At 41.1% G+C, this 12537-nt stretch overlaps 1 protein-coding gene across 4 annotated transcripts in view; it reads right to left on the bottom strand.

Moving 5' to 3' along the window:
• MCC (mutated in colorectal cancers) overlaps positions 1-12537 on the bottom strand; it is a 199242-nt gene that overhangs the window by 165494 nt on the left and 21211 nt on the right. For all 4 annotated transcript variants that reach the window (XM_413971.8, XM_040655698.2, XM_046905991.1 and 1 more), the window contains exon 3: positions 1838-2049. In XM_413971.8, coding sequence (XP_413971.5) covers positions 1838-2049 — 212 coding nt within the window. The remainder of the gene's footprint in view (positions 1-1837; positions 2050-12537) is intronic.

Raw genomic sequence — 12537 nt, 5'->3', positions numbered from 1 at the left:
TTACAGGTAACTACAATTGATCCTGGAGAAGCATAGGATATAATTCCATTAATTGTCAACTTCCTTGAACTTCTTTAGGTATACTCAATAACTACAAACTTTTACTTTACATATGGAAACTTCAGGTCCTGCATCAGACCGCATTCAAAACAAGCAAACAAGAAAAACATAGGAGGCATTTTAAAACACTTTCAAAATATTTTTCATTGTTTTATTTTTGAGTAATGTAGCTTAAAGAAGTTGATTTTCCTCAGTTGCCAGCAATCACTTCCATTAGACATTAACTCTTGAGCAGGAAGCTGAACTAGACAATCTCCTGAGGTTTGCTTGCAGCTAGAACTCCCCTACGTGAATTTCATAGAAGACAAACGGGACAAGCAATCACTTCAAAATCAAAACATTTTTCTCTTTCGTGTTTTACTTCTCCACTTAAAATTCTGTGCAGCATAAATCAGGACCGTGGTACAAAATGGCTTTTTATTACATGCCTGACTTAGAACTAAAATATGAATTTGATCCAAATGTATTGATGGAGAAGCCAAAAATAATGCCTTACACGTACAACATTTGCATATCTTTACATAACAAAGAATAGTTCTTGCATATAGAAATGGAAAGCATAAGGCAGCCACAAAGAGTTTTAAAAGAAAAAACATGGGAAGAATTTTTCTACACAATGTTTCTCAACAATCTGATGCCCTGAATAAAAAAATGAATTAAGAGAACCACAGAATAATCTATGTTGAGAGGGACCCATAAGGACCATCAATCAAGTCCAGCTCATGGCTCCACACAGGACCACCCAAAATTCAAACCCTTTGCCTGAGAGAGTTGTGCAAACAGCCCCTGAACTCGGACGCTCGGAGTGGCGCCCACTGCCCTCTGGCGAAGAACCTTTCCATAACACCCTCCCCTCCCGACAGCTCCATGCCGTTCCCTCGGGCCCTGTCGCTGTCACACAGAGCAGAGCTCGGAGCTGCCCATCCGCTCCCTCTGAGGAGCTGCAGCTGCCATCAGGCCTCCACTCAGCCCCTCTGCGCTGGGCTGAACAAACCAGGCGACCTCAGCTGCTCCCAAAATACGTCTTTCCCTTTAGACTTTTCACCATTTTTGTAGCCCTCCTTTGGACTCTCTCTAACAGTTTTATGTCCTTCTTTATAATGGGAAACCTGGTGTAGAGGTGAGGCTGCACAGTGCAAAGCAGAACAGACAACCCCTCCCCCCTCCCGGTGGCAGTGCTGGGCCTGGTGTATCCCAGGGTACACCTGGTCCTCTGGGCTGCCAGGGCACTCTGCTGACTTCCATACAACTTGTCCTCAGCCGGAACCCTCAGATTCCCTTCCACGGAGCTGCTCTCCAGACTTTCATCCTCCAGTATGAGCACGTAGCCAGGACTGCCCCATCCCAGGTGCAGAATCCAGCACTCAATCACGTTAAAATACATGCGGTTGGTGATTGCCCAGCCCTTTAATTTGTCATGATCCCTCTGCAAGGCCTCTCTGCCTGAAAAGAAGTCAATAGCTCCTCTCAATTTAGTGTTGTCATTGGCAGGAATGGGTAGGAAGTTTTCACACATACCTCTTCTTTTGTTAAGCTGCATAACTTAAGAACTTGAACATGGTTCCTCACTGACTACTATCCTTTTTCACTCGATTATATGAGCTTTGGAAATATTATACACCACCGCTTGCTAAGATTACATTCACTTTCTTGTAAATGAAATGCACCAGCAGCCTGACACTGTTTCCATGAGTGTTCAAAGGCTGAATTAATATGCTTCTTCAGAGAATAACAAGAAAAAATAATCTATAGGACTTGAGAGGAAAAATATACTTACAGTGTTGGCAAGTTCCAAGTAATTTCCTCCAAAAGAGTTGCTATAATTTGAGGCCTGAGCTAGAAGCTTCTGCAGAGCAGCTTGTTTAGTCACAGTGCTTCCACCATTCTCCAATATCTTTTGTAGTGTAAAATGACTCTGGAGGTCTGGACTCTGAAGATCTCTTGCTCCTGAATCATACTCCCAGCTTTCTCTGGCTCCTGATAAGGCACCTAAAATGCAGAAATTAAAAACTGTTATAATATACACTATGTATAGAGAACACATCAATCAGCCAGCTTGCCTTCCCAGAAAGAAAACAAGCAAGCAGCTCTTTCACCTCATCTTACACACGCTGACAGTACTACAGAGAAGAAAAAGCAGTCAATGCACAAAATATATGCCATATCACAAGAACCAAAGAAAAAACATCTGGAAAGCATTACTTAGTAAAGAGTAAAAAAAGTAAATAGTGACATTTACAATAGCTAAGGACCACGGAAGAAGTGTCAGCAATTCTGCCATGTTTAAGAACAGCATTAGAGAACAAAACAGGAACACAGTCATTCTTAACTTTTTTTTAATAGAATAACAACACAATATAACATATAAATACTCTATTTGTACAGTTCATGCCCTTGTTATATTAGCCCTACCTTCTTATTATCTCAAGCTTGCCTGTTACAGTTTCAAAAAACGCTCCAATCACAAGGCATTTCATTAACAATCAGTGCAAGACAACAATCATATATCTGGTGACAAATAATGAATGCTTAAGAAAAATCACAGAATGGTTTGGGTTGGGAAGGACCCTTAAGATCATCTAGTTCCAATGCCCCTGCTAGATGGACACCTCCCTCTAGACCAGGTTGCTCAAAGACCCATGCAGCCTGACCGTGAATGCTTCCAGGGAGGGGGCATCCACAACCACCCTGGGCAACCTGTTCCAGTGTCTCACCACCCTCACAGTAAAGAATTTCTTCCTAATATCTAGTCTAAATCTACCCTCTTCCAGTTTAAAACCGTTTCTCTTGTCCTGTCACTACATGCCCATATAAGAATTCCTTCCCCAGCTTTCCTGTAGGCCCCCTTCAGGTACCAGAAGGCTTCTCTAAGGTCTCCCTGGAGCCTTCTCCAGGCTGAAAAGCCACAGCTCTCTCAATGTGTCTTCATAGGGCAGGTGCTCCAGCTGTCTGATCATCTTCGTGGTCCTCTGGACCCACTCCAACAGATGTCCTTCTTGTACTGACGGCCCCAGAACTGGATGCAGTACTTCAGGCAGGGTCTCACAGGAGCAGAGTTTATTTTATAGCTATTTCTCTCTCGTACATAAACATTATAAGCAAGTGTTTACTAATCAGTGATTATTGTTTAATTAGTGAAATGCTAGGGAGAAAGAATAAGCTATGTAATAACTAATAAAGTGCCTTCCCGCTCCCTCACACAAAAAGTTTAAGCTGCAAAAGAGCAGCCAGAAGGAAAGCAAGGTGGCAACCAAAATATATGTTAAGATGAACATCCTTACTCCCCTGCAAAGCAGTCATATCTAACAAACTGACTTAAGGAACTCAGAGGTGGTTTTCCTCACTCATTGTAAGGAGAATACACTATTTTTTGAGCATTTAAGTAGAAAACGACATGAAACAATTACTTTTTACTGATGTAATTAACATGATTCATTATCACAGGTACAGGCAACATTAAAAAATTAATTCGATTACTTTTACATTAATTGTATGCATCAGTTGTGATTTATCTATGATTATATGCTGCAAGCTGTCCAACATAGTTGTACTGAGACACTGTTACCAATAGTTCAACACCTAAAGCACAAATTCATTACAAGGTGTGTACTAAGTACACGGAGGAAGGAAGTGATGCCATTCAGAGGGACTTTGACAGACTTAAAAGGTGGGCCCAGGTGAACCTAATGAGGTTCAACATGGCAAAGTGCAAGGTTTTGCACTTGGGCCGGAGGAACCCCAGGCATCTATACAGACTGGAAGGAGCAGTCCTTGAGAGCAGCTCTGCAGAGAAGGACCTGGGTGTCCTGATGGATAACAAACTTAACATGAGCTAGCAGTGTACTCCTGCAGCTTGGAAAGCAAATGGTATCCTGGGCTCCATTATGAGAGGGGTGGCCAGCAGGGACAGGGAGGTGACTGTCCCTCTCTACTCTGCCCTTGTGAGGCCCCATCTGGAGTACTGTGTCCAGGTATTGAGCCCCAGTACAGGAAAGACAGAGAGCTGCTGGAGGGGTCCAGAGGAGGGCCACAAAGATGATCAGGGGGCTGGAGCACCTCCCCTACAAAGACAGGCAGCTGGGCTTATTCAGCCTGGAGCAGAGAAGGCTGCAGGGTGACCTCACTGCAGCCTTTCAGTACCTGAAGGGAGCCTATAAACAGGAAGGGAGTAAACTCTTTGAAAGGGTAGATAACAGCAGGACAAGGGGGAACGGTTTTAAGTTGAAAGAGGGAAGATTTAGGTTGGCTGTTAGGGGGAAGCTCTTTACAAGGAGAGTGGTGAGGTGCTGGAACAGGCTGCCCAGAGAGGTTGTGGATGCCCTGTCCCTGGAGGTCTTCAAGGCCAGGTTGGATGGGGCCCTGGGCAACCTGGTCTAGTAAATGGGGAGGTTGGTGGCCCTGCCTGGCAGGGGGGTTGGAGATTCATAATCCTTGAGGTCCCTTCCAACCCAGGCCATTCTGTGATTCTGTGATTCTGTAAGTACAGTGCTGTACATCTCTGCCCTCTTGTGGCTACTGTATACAGTATACCACACAAATCTGCAACCAACAGAACCGAAGCACAGAGATTCCTTAAGAGCCTGAGGGAGATAGAGAATCAGTTCTCTTATCTCCAAGATAGGAATACAGGAGACAGCCATAAAATTGACAGCATGTTGTATCTTCCTTGTTTTTACTGAGGTAAATAAGGCACTAACAGAGTATGTGCACTGTAGATTTCTGTTACTTAAAGGACAATGACCAGCAAAAGAGCTCTCATATTCAGTGAATTAACAATACCAGCACTGTTGAAGATCCCAGTGGCCTTCACAGACCACATAAAGATATAATTTATGTATACACTGAACACAGCTCCAGGTTTCTGGGAGAAATTTAGTTCTAGAGTCTGGTGATGATTCTTCTGAGTGGGTAAAGACTGAATTAGTCTCTGCTCATGTGTTAGCACCAGTCTCAAAAAGTATTTCAATAAGCCAATGATTTTTTTATCAAATGCCAAATAATTTGCTTTAAACACTTTCCTCATAATTCAGCACACGTATAAAACAATTCCTGAAGATACAGTCCACCTGAGTTCACCATCTCATTTCACAAATCTCATCACCCAGAAAAGCATAATAATAAGGTAATCAGTGAGCAGATTTTTTTTCTTCTTTCACTTACATTTCATTTCATATTCAAAATTCTGATTGACTTACTGAATCCTTCTCTATTCAAAAACTATTATTTTACTCTAAGAGTCTATTTCTCAGTTGTTTTTTGTTCTTGTTGTTGTTGCTAATCTTTAATTCAATTGGTGCACTAAATTCTGAGGAATCTCTTTGATGTTGGGCCTGCTGGATCACTATCAAGTTCTTGCTCCTCTCACCACACTTGTATTTGGCTTGATGAACACTGATTAAAGATACTGTGTTACACTCTATTATTTCATCCTCCTTCACTTTAGGATTGGAAGATAACAACCTCTATAAGTACTAGCCACAGCTGTACTCCACCCTGATTAATAAGGCGTGGGAGAAATCTGTTTCAAGAAATTAGATGGAAGAGGCAAACTGAACTAAACCAGTTTTGCTCAAAATGGAAAGGCCTTGTCATGACCAGAAAAATGCATCTGATACCTTTGATAATTTTTGTTTGTATTTAGTACTTTCTGAATGTCTCAAAGAACAAAAAGCCCCAAAACAAACCAAGACAGTGCCAACACAAGTGAATATACATCAAAAAAGCTTAAGCAGCATTTTATATCATACACAATCTAGAAGTTTCACAGCATTACAGAGATCACAAAAATATTCATCAGTATCAAATAAATGATCTTATATAACAATATGTTTGGCATGAAAACACAAAGAACAGATGGAAATAAAAGTCAAGATTTGACTGAAAGATTAAAAATTATTTCATAACTTTAACAAAACATTTAGAATAGACAAGAATGCTCTTGTAGCTGAAACCCCGTAAAATATTCTCCAATTATGTTTGCTAATGCATACTGAATACTCATGCAGAGATTTAGACACAGTAGTTCAAATGCAGTTTGCTCGCAGTTTGCTCACAGTTTGACACTCCTGTGTTAAAGAGTCACAGAATCATAGAAACAATTGCTCAGGTTGGAAAAGACCTTCAGGATCATCAAGTCCAACCACCTAGCCATACTACCCTAACTCTAACAACCCATTGTTAATCATATCCCTCAGCACCACATCCAAACGGTTTTAAAACACGTTCAGGGATGGTGACTCAACCACCTCCCTGGGGAGCCTATTCCAGTGGTTAACAACCTTTTCTGTAAAGAAATTTTTCCTCATAACCAACCTGAACCTCTCCTCACACAACTTGAGGCCATTCCCCCTCATCCCCTGCCACCAGCGAGAAGAGACCAGACCCGCACTCACTGCAATCACTTTTCAGGTATTTGAAGAAAGCAGTAAGGTCTCCCCTCAGCCTCCTTTTCCCCAGACTACACAGTCCCAGTTCTTTCAGTTGCTTCTCAGAGAACATATTCTCCAAGCCCTTCACAAGCCTTGTTGCCCTTCTTTCAACCTGCTCCAGCACCTCAATGTCTTTTCTGTACTGAGGTGCCCAAAACTGAACACAGTACTCAAGGCGAGGCCTCACCAGTGCCGAGTACAGGGGCAGGATTACTTGCCTAGTCCTGCTCACCACACTATTTCTGATACAAGCCTGGGTGCCATTGGCCTTCTTGGCCACCTGGGCACACTGCTGGCCCATATTCAGCCCACTGTCCATCATCACACCAACGTCCCTTTCCATCAAGCAGCTTTCCAGCCACTCCTCCCCAAGCCTGTAGGGTTGCCTGGGATTGCTGTGACCAAAATGCAGGACCCAACACTTGGCCATATTGAAACTCATACAGTTTACCTTGGCCCATCGATGCAGTCTATCCACGTCCTTCTGTAGTGCCTTTCTCCCCTCCAGCATTCCCTCCTAACTTGGTGTAATCTGCAAACTTACTGAGGGTGCACTCAATCCCCTCATCAAGATCATTAATAAAGATGTTAAATAGAAGCAGTCCCAGTACTGAGCCCTGGGGGACACCGCTCGTGACTGTCCGCCAACTGGATTTAACTCCACTGGCCACAACTCTTTGGGCCTGGCCATCCAGACAGTGTTTCACCCAGAGGAGCGTATGCCCATCCAAACCGTGGGCAGCCAGCTTCTCCACAAGGATGCTGTGGGGGACAGTGTCAAAGTCCAAGTAGACCACATCAACAGCGTTTAATTCATCCACTAAGCAAGTCACCTTGTCATAGAATGAAATCAGGTTTGTCAAACAGGATCTACCATTCATGAACCCATGCTGACTGGGCCTGATCCCCTGGTTGACCTCTAATTATCCATCCATGAGGGTTCCTGAAATTATCTGTTCCATAACTTTCCCTGGCACTGAGGTGAGACCGATAGGTCTGTAGCTACCAGGATCATCTTCCTATTTGCCAGTCTCCAGTCCACCTGGACACCCCGTATTAGCCAGGACTGCTGAAGGATGATGGACAGTGACTTGGCAACCATATCCACCAACTCCCTCAGCACTCTACGGCGCAATCCATTTGGGCCCATGGACTTGTGAGTGTCCAGCTTTTGGGCTGTGTGCCCAGGGAGCAACTATTAAAGACTAAGGCAAAGAGGACACCGAGTACCTCAGCCCTATCCTGATCCTTGATCGCTGCGTTCCCCTCTGCATCCAACAAGTGATGGAGATTCTCCCTAGCCTTCCTCTCACTGGTGATGTATTTATAGAATAAATATATTAAGTAAAATTAATATAACAACAATAAATAAATATTATATAACAATAAATAAATATTTCATTTTTATCTTTCACCTTTGCGGCCAAGTTCAGTTGGGCTTTGGCCTTTCTAATTTTCTCCCTGCACAGCTTCACTACGTATTTGTAATCCTCATAAGTTGCTTACCCCCTCTTCCAAAGACCATGATCTTTCCTTTTGTTCCTGAGTTCCAGAACTACCTCAGGTCCCTGAACTAGTTACAACATTTTCACTTTCTACCACTGTATTTTTTCAGTTTATCACAAAATCTAATTTCAGGGTTACAGCAGTATCCTCAACATTTAAAAGTTCAGAATTTAACAATTCTGGAATTCAGTGCTGCCAGATTCACTGTAAGATATAACAACAGGGTAAATGTAGGAAATACTTAACAGTAGTTTTTAAAGAAATTAGAAGAATAGCTCAAGACTTAACCTTCAGTCTCACTTCCTCAAGTAATGCTAGCATCTATTTCTTCAGCCTTTAGGTTTTTATTTTTTTTCCCCACTGTATTACATGTTTTTCTAAGCAGATCTTTACCAAGTATAAAAACTTTCCAAAATCTTAAGAATGAAATCAAATTTTCAGTACAGAGAACAGGGGACTTGACTATGAATTAATTACTGATGACTAACCAATGGCTAAAGATTGTGGACTCTGTTATTTATAACTATTTATCTAGAATATGTAGCTCTCAGTGGGACTGGAAATTCCGCGCTTGTCTGAAGGACAAATTTACTAACGAACAGTATCATTTCTTATTCACGCTCAGAAACAACAGGTACTAGAAATAGGTCATCCTTCTCATGAAAAAAAAAAAAAGAAAAAGCAAAAACAGCAATTTGCTAATTACCTGGAAAGAGTTAGCTAATCTGTACAATAAATAATACAAACAATTACAATTCTAGCTTTTACTTAATACATGTAAAACCATTAATATTGAACAACCTGACAAAAGCCACAGCTGTTTAAGTCATTTCCTGCCTTATATCATTAGAGGCATAGTTCAGCTGTACTACAGGGGCTCCTTTGACAAGCAATTCAATTCCATCCCTGGACAGACTATTCATGCAGATTTAATATAACCATTATGGCTTTTCAGTTTCCATAACTGAAACAGTTCCCACAGATCCAGTCAGTAGCTGACATTCTTCCTATATTTCCTACAGAAGTGATATATTAAAAAGTCAGGTTAGCATACAATCATTGCAACTGTCCAGCAACGCTTCCAGAAGCTTTTCATAATTAATAATTTTTAAGTAATGTTAGAAGAATATTAAATAAACAGAGTTCACATTCTGTTTCATCTATAGAAAAATCACCGGTTAGCAAAAATTAAAGCACCCATTCACCATAGTGTGAGAACTGTATTATTATTAACAACAATTATTAAGAACAGCCCTGATTTGCTGATACCCAAGCAGTGGCAAAAATCATTCTAATAATTTAAAAGTGTCCTTTTTCATGCATTTGAATAAAAGATTAAAATTTCAAATCTAATCCCACATTTTCTTTTTTAGACATGGATGCAGGCTTGGTTTGATGAGCATGCATATGATGAGTCCTGTACCTTGACTAGAACTATTACCAAGTTAACTTACTTCTGTACAGGAGAAGAAACATTTGTGGACAAATATACTGTAATATCCTTATCAACACTGAAAACTGATAGGTGAGACAAAGAAGTTCAACAGTAATTTACCAGAAATTATTTCCTAGGTCTTTTTTTCTCCAGTTATTTACTTAGTAATGCAATCATTACAGGTTACAAAGATAATGTTTTTTGTATAAATATATTCATACATTTTCACATTCTTTGTGAAGAAACTGTGACCAGCTACAAGAAAAGCCTACACAAAATGCCGCCTGAGTGATAATCTCTGTACAGTCCCAATTTGCAATATGGTGTGTGTCCATCAGAGAAGCTGTATTGTCTGCTTCAGATCACCAGGACCCCTGCTCCTCAGCAACACTCAAATGAATTTTGAATCTGTGTAATTTCTGTGTAGTTTATGCATCCCGTATAGATACATAATAAAAGTTTTGAAGGAATACCAGTAGCTGATGTATTAGAATCATAGAATCATCAAGGCTGGAAAAGACCTCTAAGATACTATGGAGAAATAAATCTCAAGAAAAGTCCTATAAACTACCATTGAAAGTAATGGTTATGACAAAAATGTTCCCTGTCAGAATAAATGCACAAACACACAAAACCTGCGAAGTTTATATATTTGAATTTCCACCATTATAATTTCTCCTGTTGTAAACAATGTGTAGAAAGCAGCAGTAAGCTGCTCAGTATAATACTCTTTGATCACTACAGGAGTGCATGCATTAGCTCTTGAAGACATGAAGGACATGGAAGTAAATGCAGATCATAATTCATGCTTGACTGCAAGTATAATTCCTTGGCTCTCATTACGTTCATACTCAGTGCACTGTAATGTATCACGGAGATATAATGACAGCAGCATTTCCTTGCCTGCTTAAAAAAGTATCTGTAGAACATCTTGGATAGTGCTGCCACAATGGTTTACTTTTACAATGAATTAAAATTGTGATGCACTGTGAATACTCACTATTATTTTATCCTATTCTCTTTTTTGTTTACGTAAGAGTAGGTCTCCACACATTCTCCAATTATTGCAAAGTCTTAAAAACTCTGCAAAAGTCAATGCAGGACAAGTACAGAAACCATGAAGTCCCCGTAGGCTTAAAGGTCAGGCTTCATCAGCACAAACCAGAATAGAACAAGGCAGAGTTATTCAAGACTTAACTTTAAAAAAAGCATGTGAAGAGAAATATCAACTCATTAATCAACTTTAAAATGTATTAAATTACTTTCATACAACAAGAAGGTGCTAGACAATAGGAAAAAAAGAGTAGAGATTGAACTGGATGCATTACCAAATTTGAACGTTTGTCTTTTGAGTTTGGGACAGTAATTAACAAGATTTCTTTGCGGGATACATTTTGAGACTGTAATACAGACATTCCCCAGTCAAGTTTAGGCCCAATCTTTTCACTACCATAAACCATAATTATTAAGCTGATCTGTCCAAGAAACAAGGATTTAAAGCCCAAGCTGACAAGAAATGCCTAGCAGCCAAATGGTGGACAGCAAACATGGAAAATGGAACAGCGACAGCACTAAAAGAACAACCAATAAAAGAAAGGAGGTGAAGATAAATATATGAGCTAAGGAATATACACCATTCCTAATCTTAAAAAAAAAAAAAAAAAAGATACTAGAGGTCATCTTGGTTTCGAAGTGGTGTCTGATACAGCTGCTGGAGATGATTTAAATAAGAAATCAGATGAGGTTTAACAAAAGCAAGTGCAGACTTTTGCACCTGGGAAGGAATCTATCAGTACAGGTTGGGGGGGGATGACCTGCTGGAGAGGAGCTCTGCAAAGAAGGATCTAGGGGACCTGGTGGATGACGGGCTGGTGATAAGCCAGCAGTGTGCTCTGGTGGCCAAGAAGGCCAGTGGGATGCTGGGTTGCATTAAAAGAAGAGTGGTCAGCAGGTCAAGGGAGGTGATCCTCCTCCTCCACTGTGCCCTGGTCAGGCCTCATCTGGAATATTGTATCCAGTTCTGGGCTCCCTGGTACAAAAAACAGAGGGAACTCCTAGAGAGAGTCCAGGCAAAGGCCACAAAGATGATAAAGGGCCTGGAGCATCTCCACTGTGAGGAAACGCTGAGAAACCTGGGTCTGTTCAGCCTTGAGAAAAGAAGACCGAGAGGGGATCTTATTAATGTTTACATATACCTGAAGTGTGGGAGACAAAGGGATACGGCCAACCTCTTTTCAGTGGTCTGTGGGAACAGGGCAAGGGGAAATGGCCACAAACTGGAGCATAAGAAGTTTCACACCAATATGCAAAAGAACTTCTTCGCAGTGAGGGTGATGGAGCACTGGAACAGGCTGCCCAGGGAATCTGTGGAGCCCCCTTCTCTGGAGATATTCAAGACCCATCTGGACACCCACCTGCGCAACCTGATGTGGGAAGCCTGCTTTGGCAGGGGGTTGGACTCGGTAATCTCTGGAGATCCCTTCCAACCCCTACAATTCTGTGATTCTGTGTGATTCTGTGATTTATGGTCTGGAAATGCAATTGAGCCCAAGGATTAGGAAGATTCAGCGTAGCCAGTGATGGAGAATGAGCAGAGAAACTACAGAGTAAGTAACTACAACAAAATATGACTACGAAAACAGTAACAGAGATCAGACAGATAAAAATAATAAAAAGAACTGTGAGACATCTACTACATTAGGAAGATAAAAAGAAAAGCCAGAGAGCATTAAATGATGGGATGGCAAGGGAAACATACAATCAATCTAAAAAGCAAGAACACATGGAATTCAACAAGGATCCAAAGCAAACAAGCAACACGTGACGTCTGACACAAGCCACAAACACATGTAAAAAGAGTTACTATAAGAAAGTGCAATGTGAACCCTGTAAAATTCAAATTAATACTAAGAACCAACACACGTACAGTTTTACATTCTTGGAGGCTGAGTAATAAAAAGGAATTAAAGTAACACGAAGACCCAGAATAAAGAAAAACAAACTCATCAGAAAGATGTGTGAATTATACCTGAAAATAAAACAACCCCCCCCTCCCCCACACACACACACAAAAACACATTTCGAACTTAATTTAGGACTGTGTTTAGC

Source organism: Gallus gallus, chromosome Z (genome assembly GCF_016699485.2).
Source record: "Gallus gallus isolate bGalGal1 chromosome Z, bGalGal1.mat.broiler.GRCg7b, whole genome shotgun sequence".
NCBI lineage: Eukaryota > Metazoa > Chordata > Aves > Galliformes > Phasianidae > Gallus > Gallus gallus.
The sequence above is the reverse complement of the archived record's forward strand: the minus strand, read 5'-3'. Positions and strand labels throughout refer to the sequence as shown.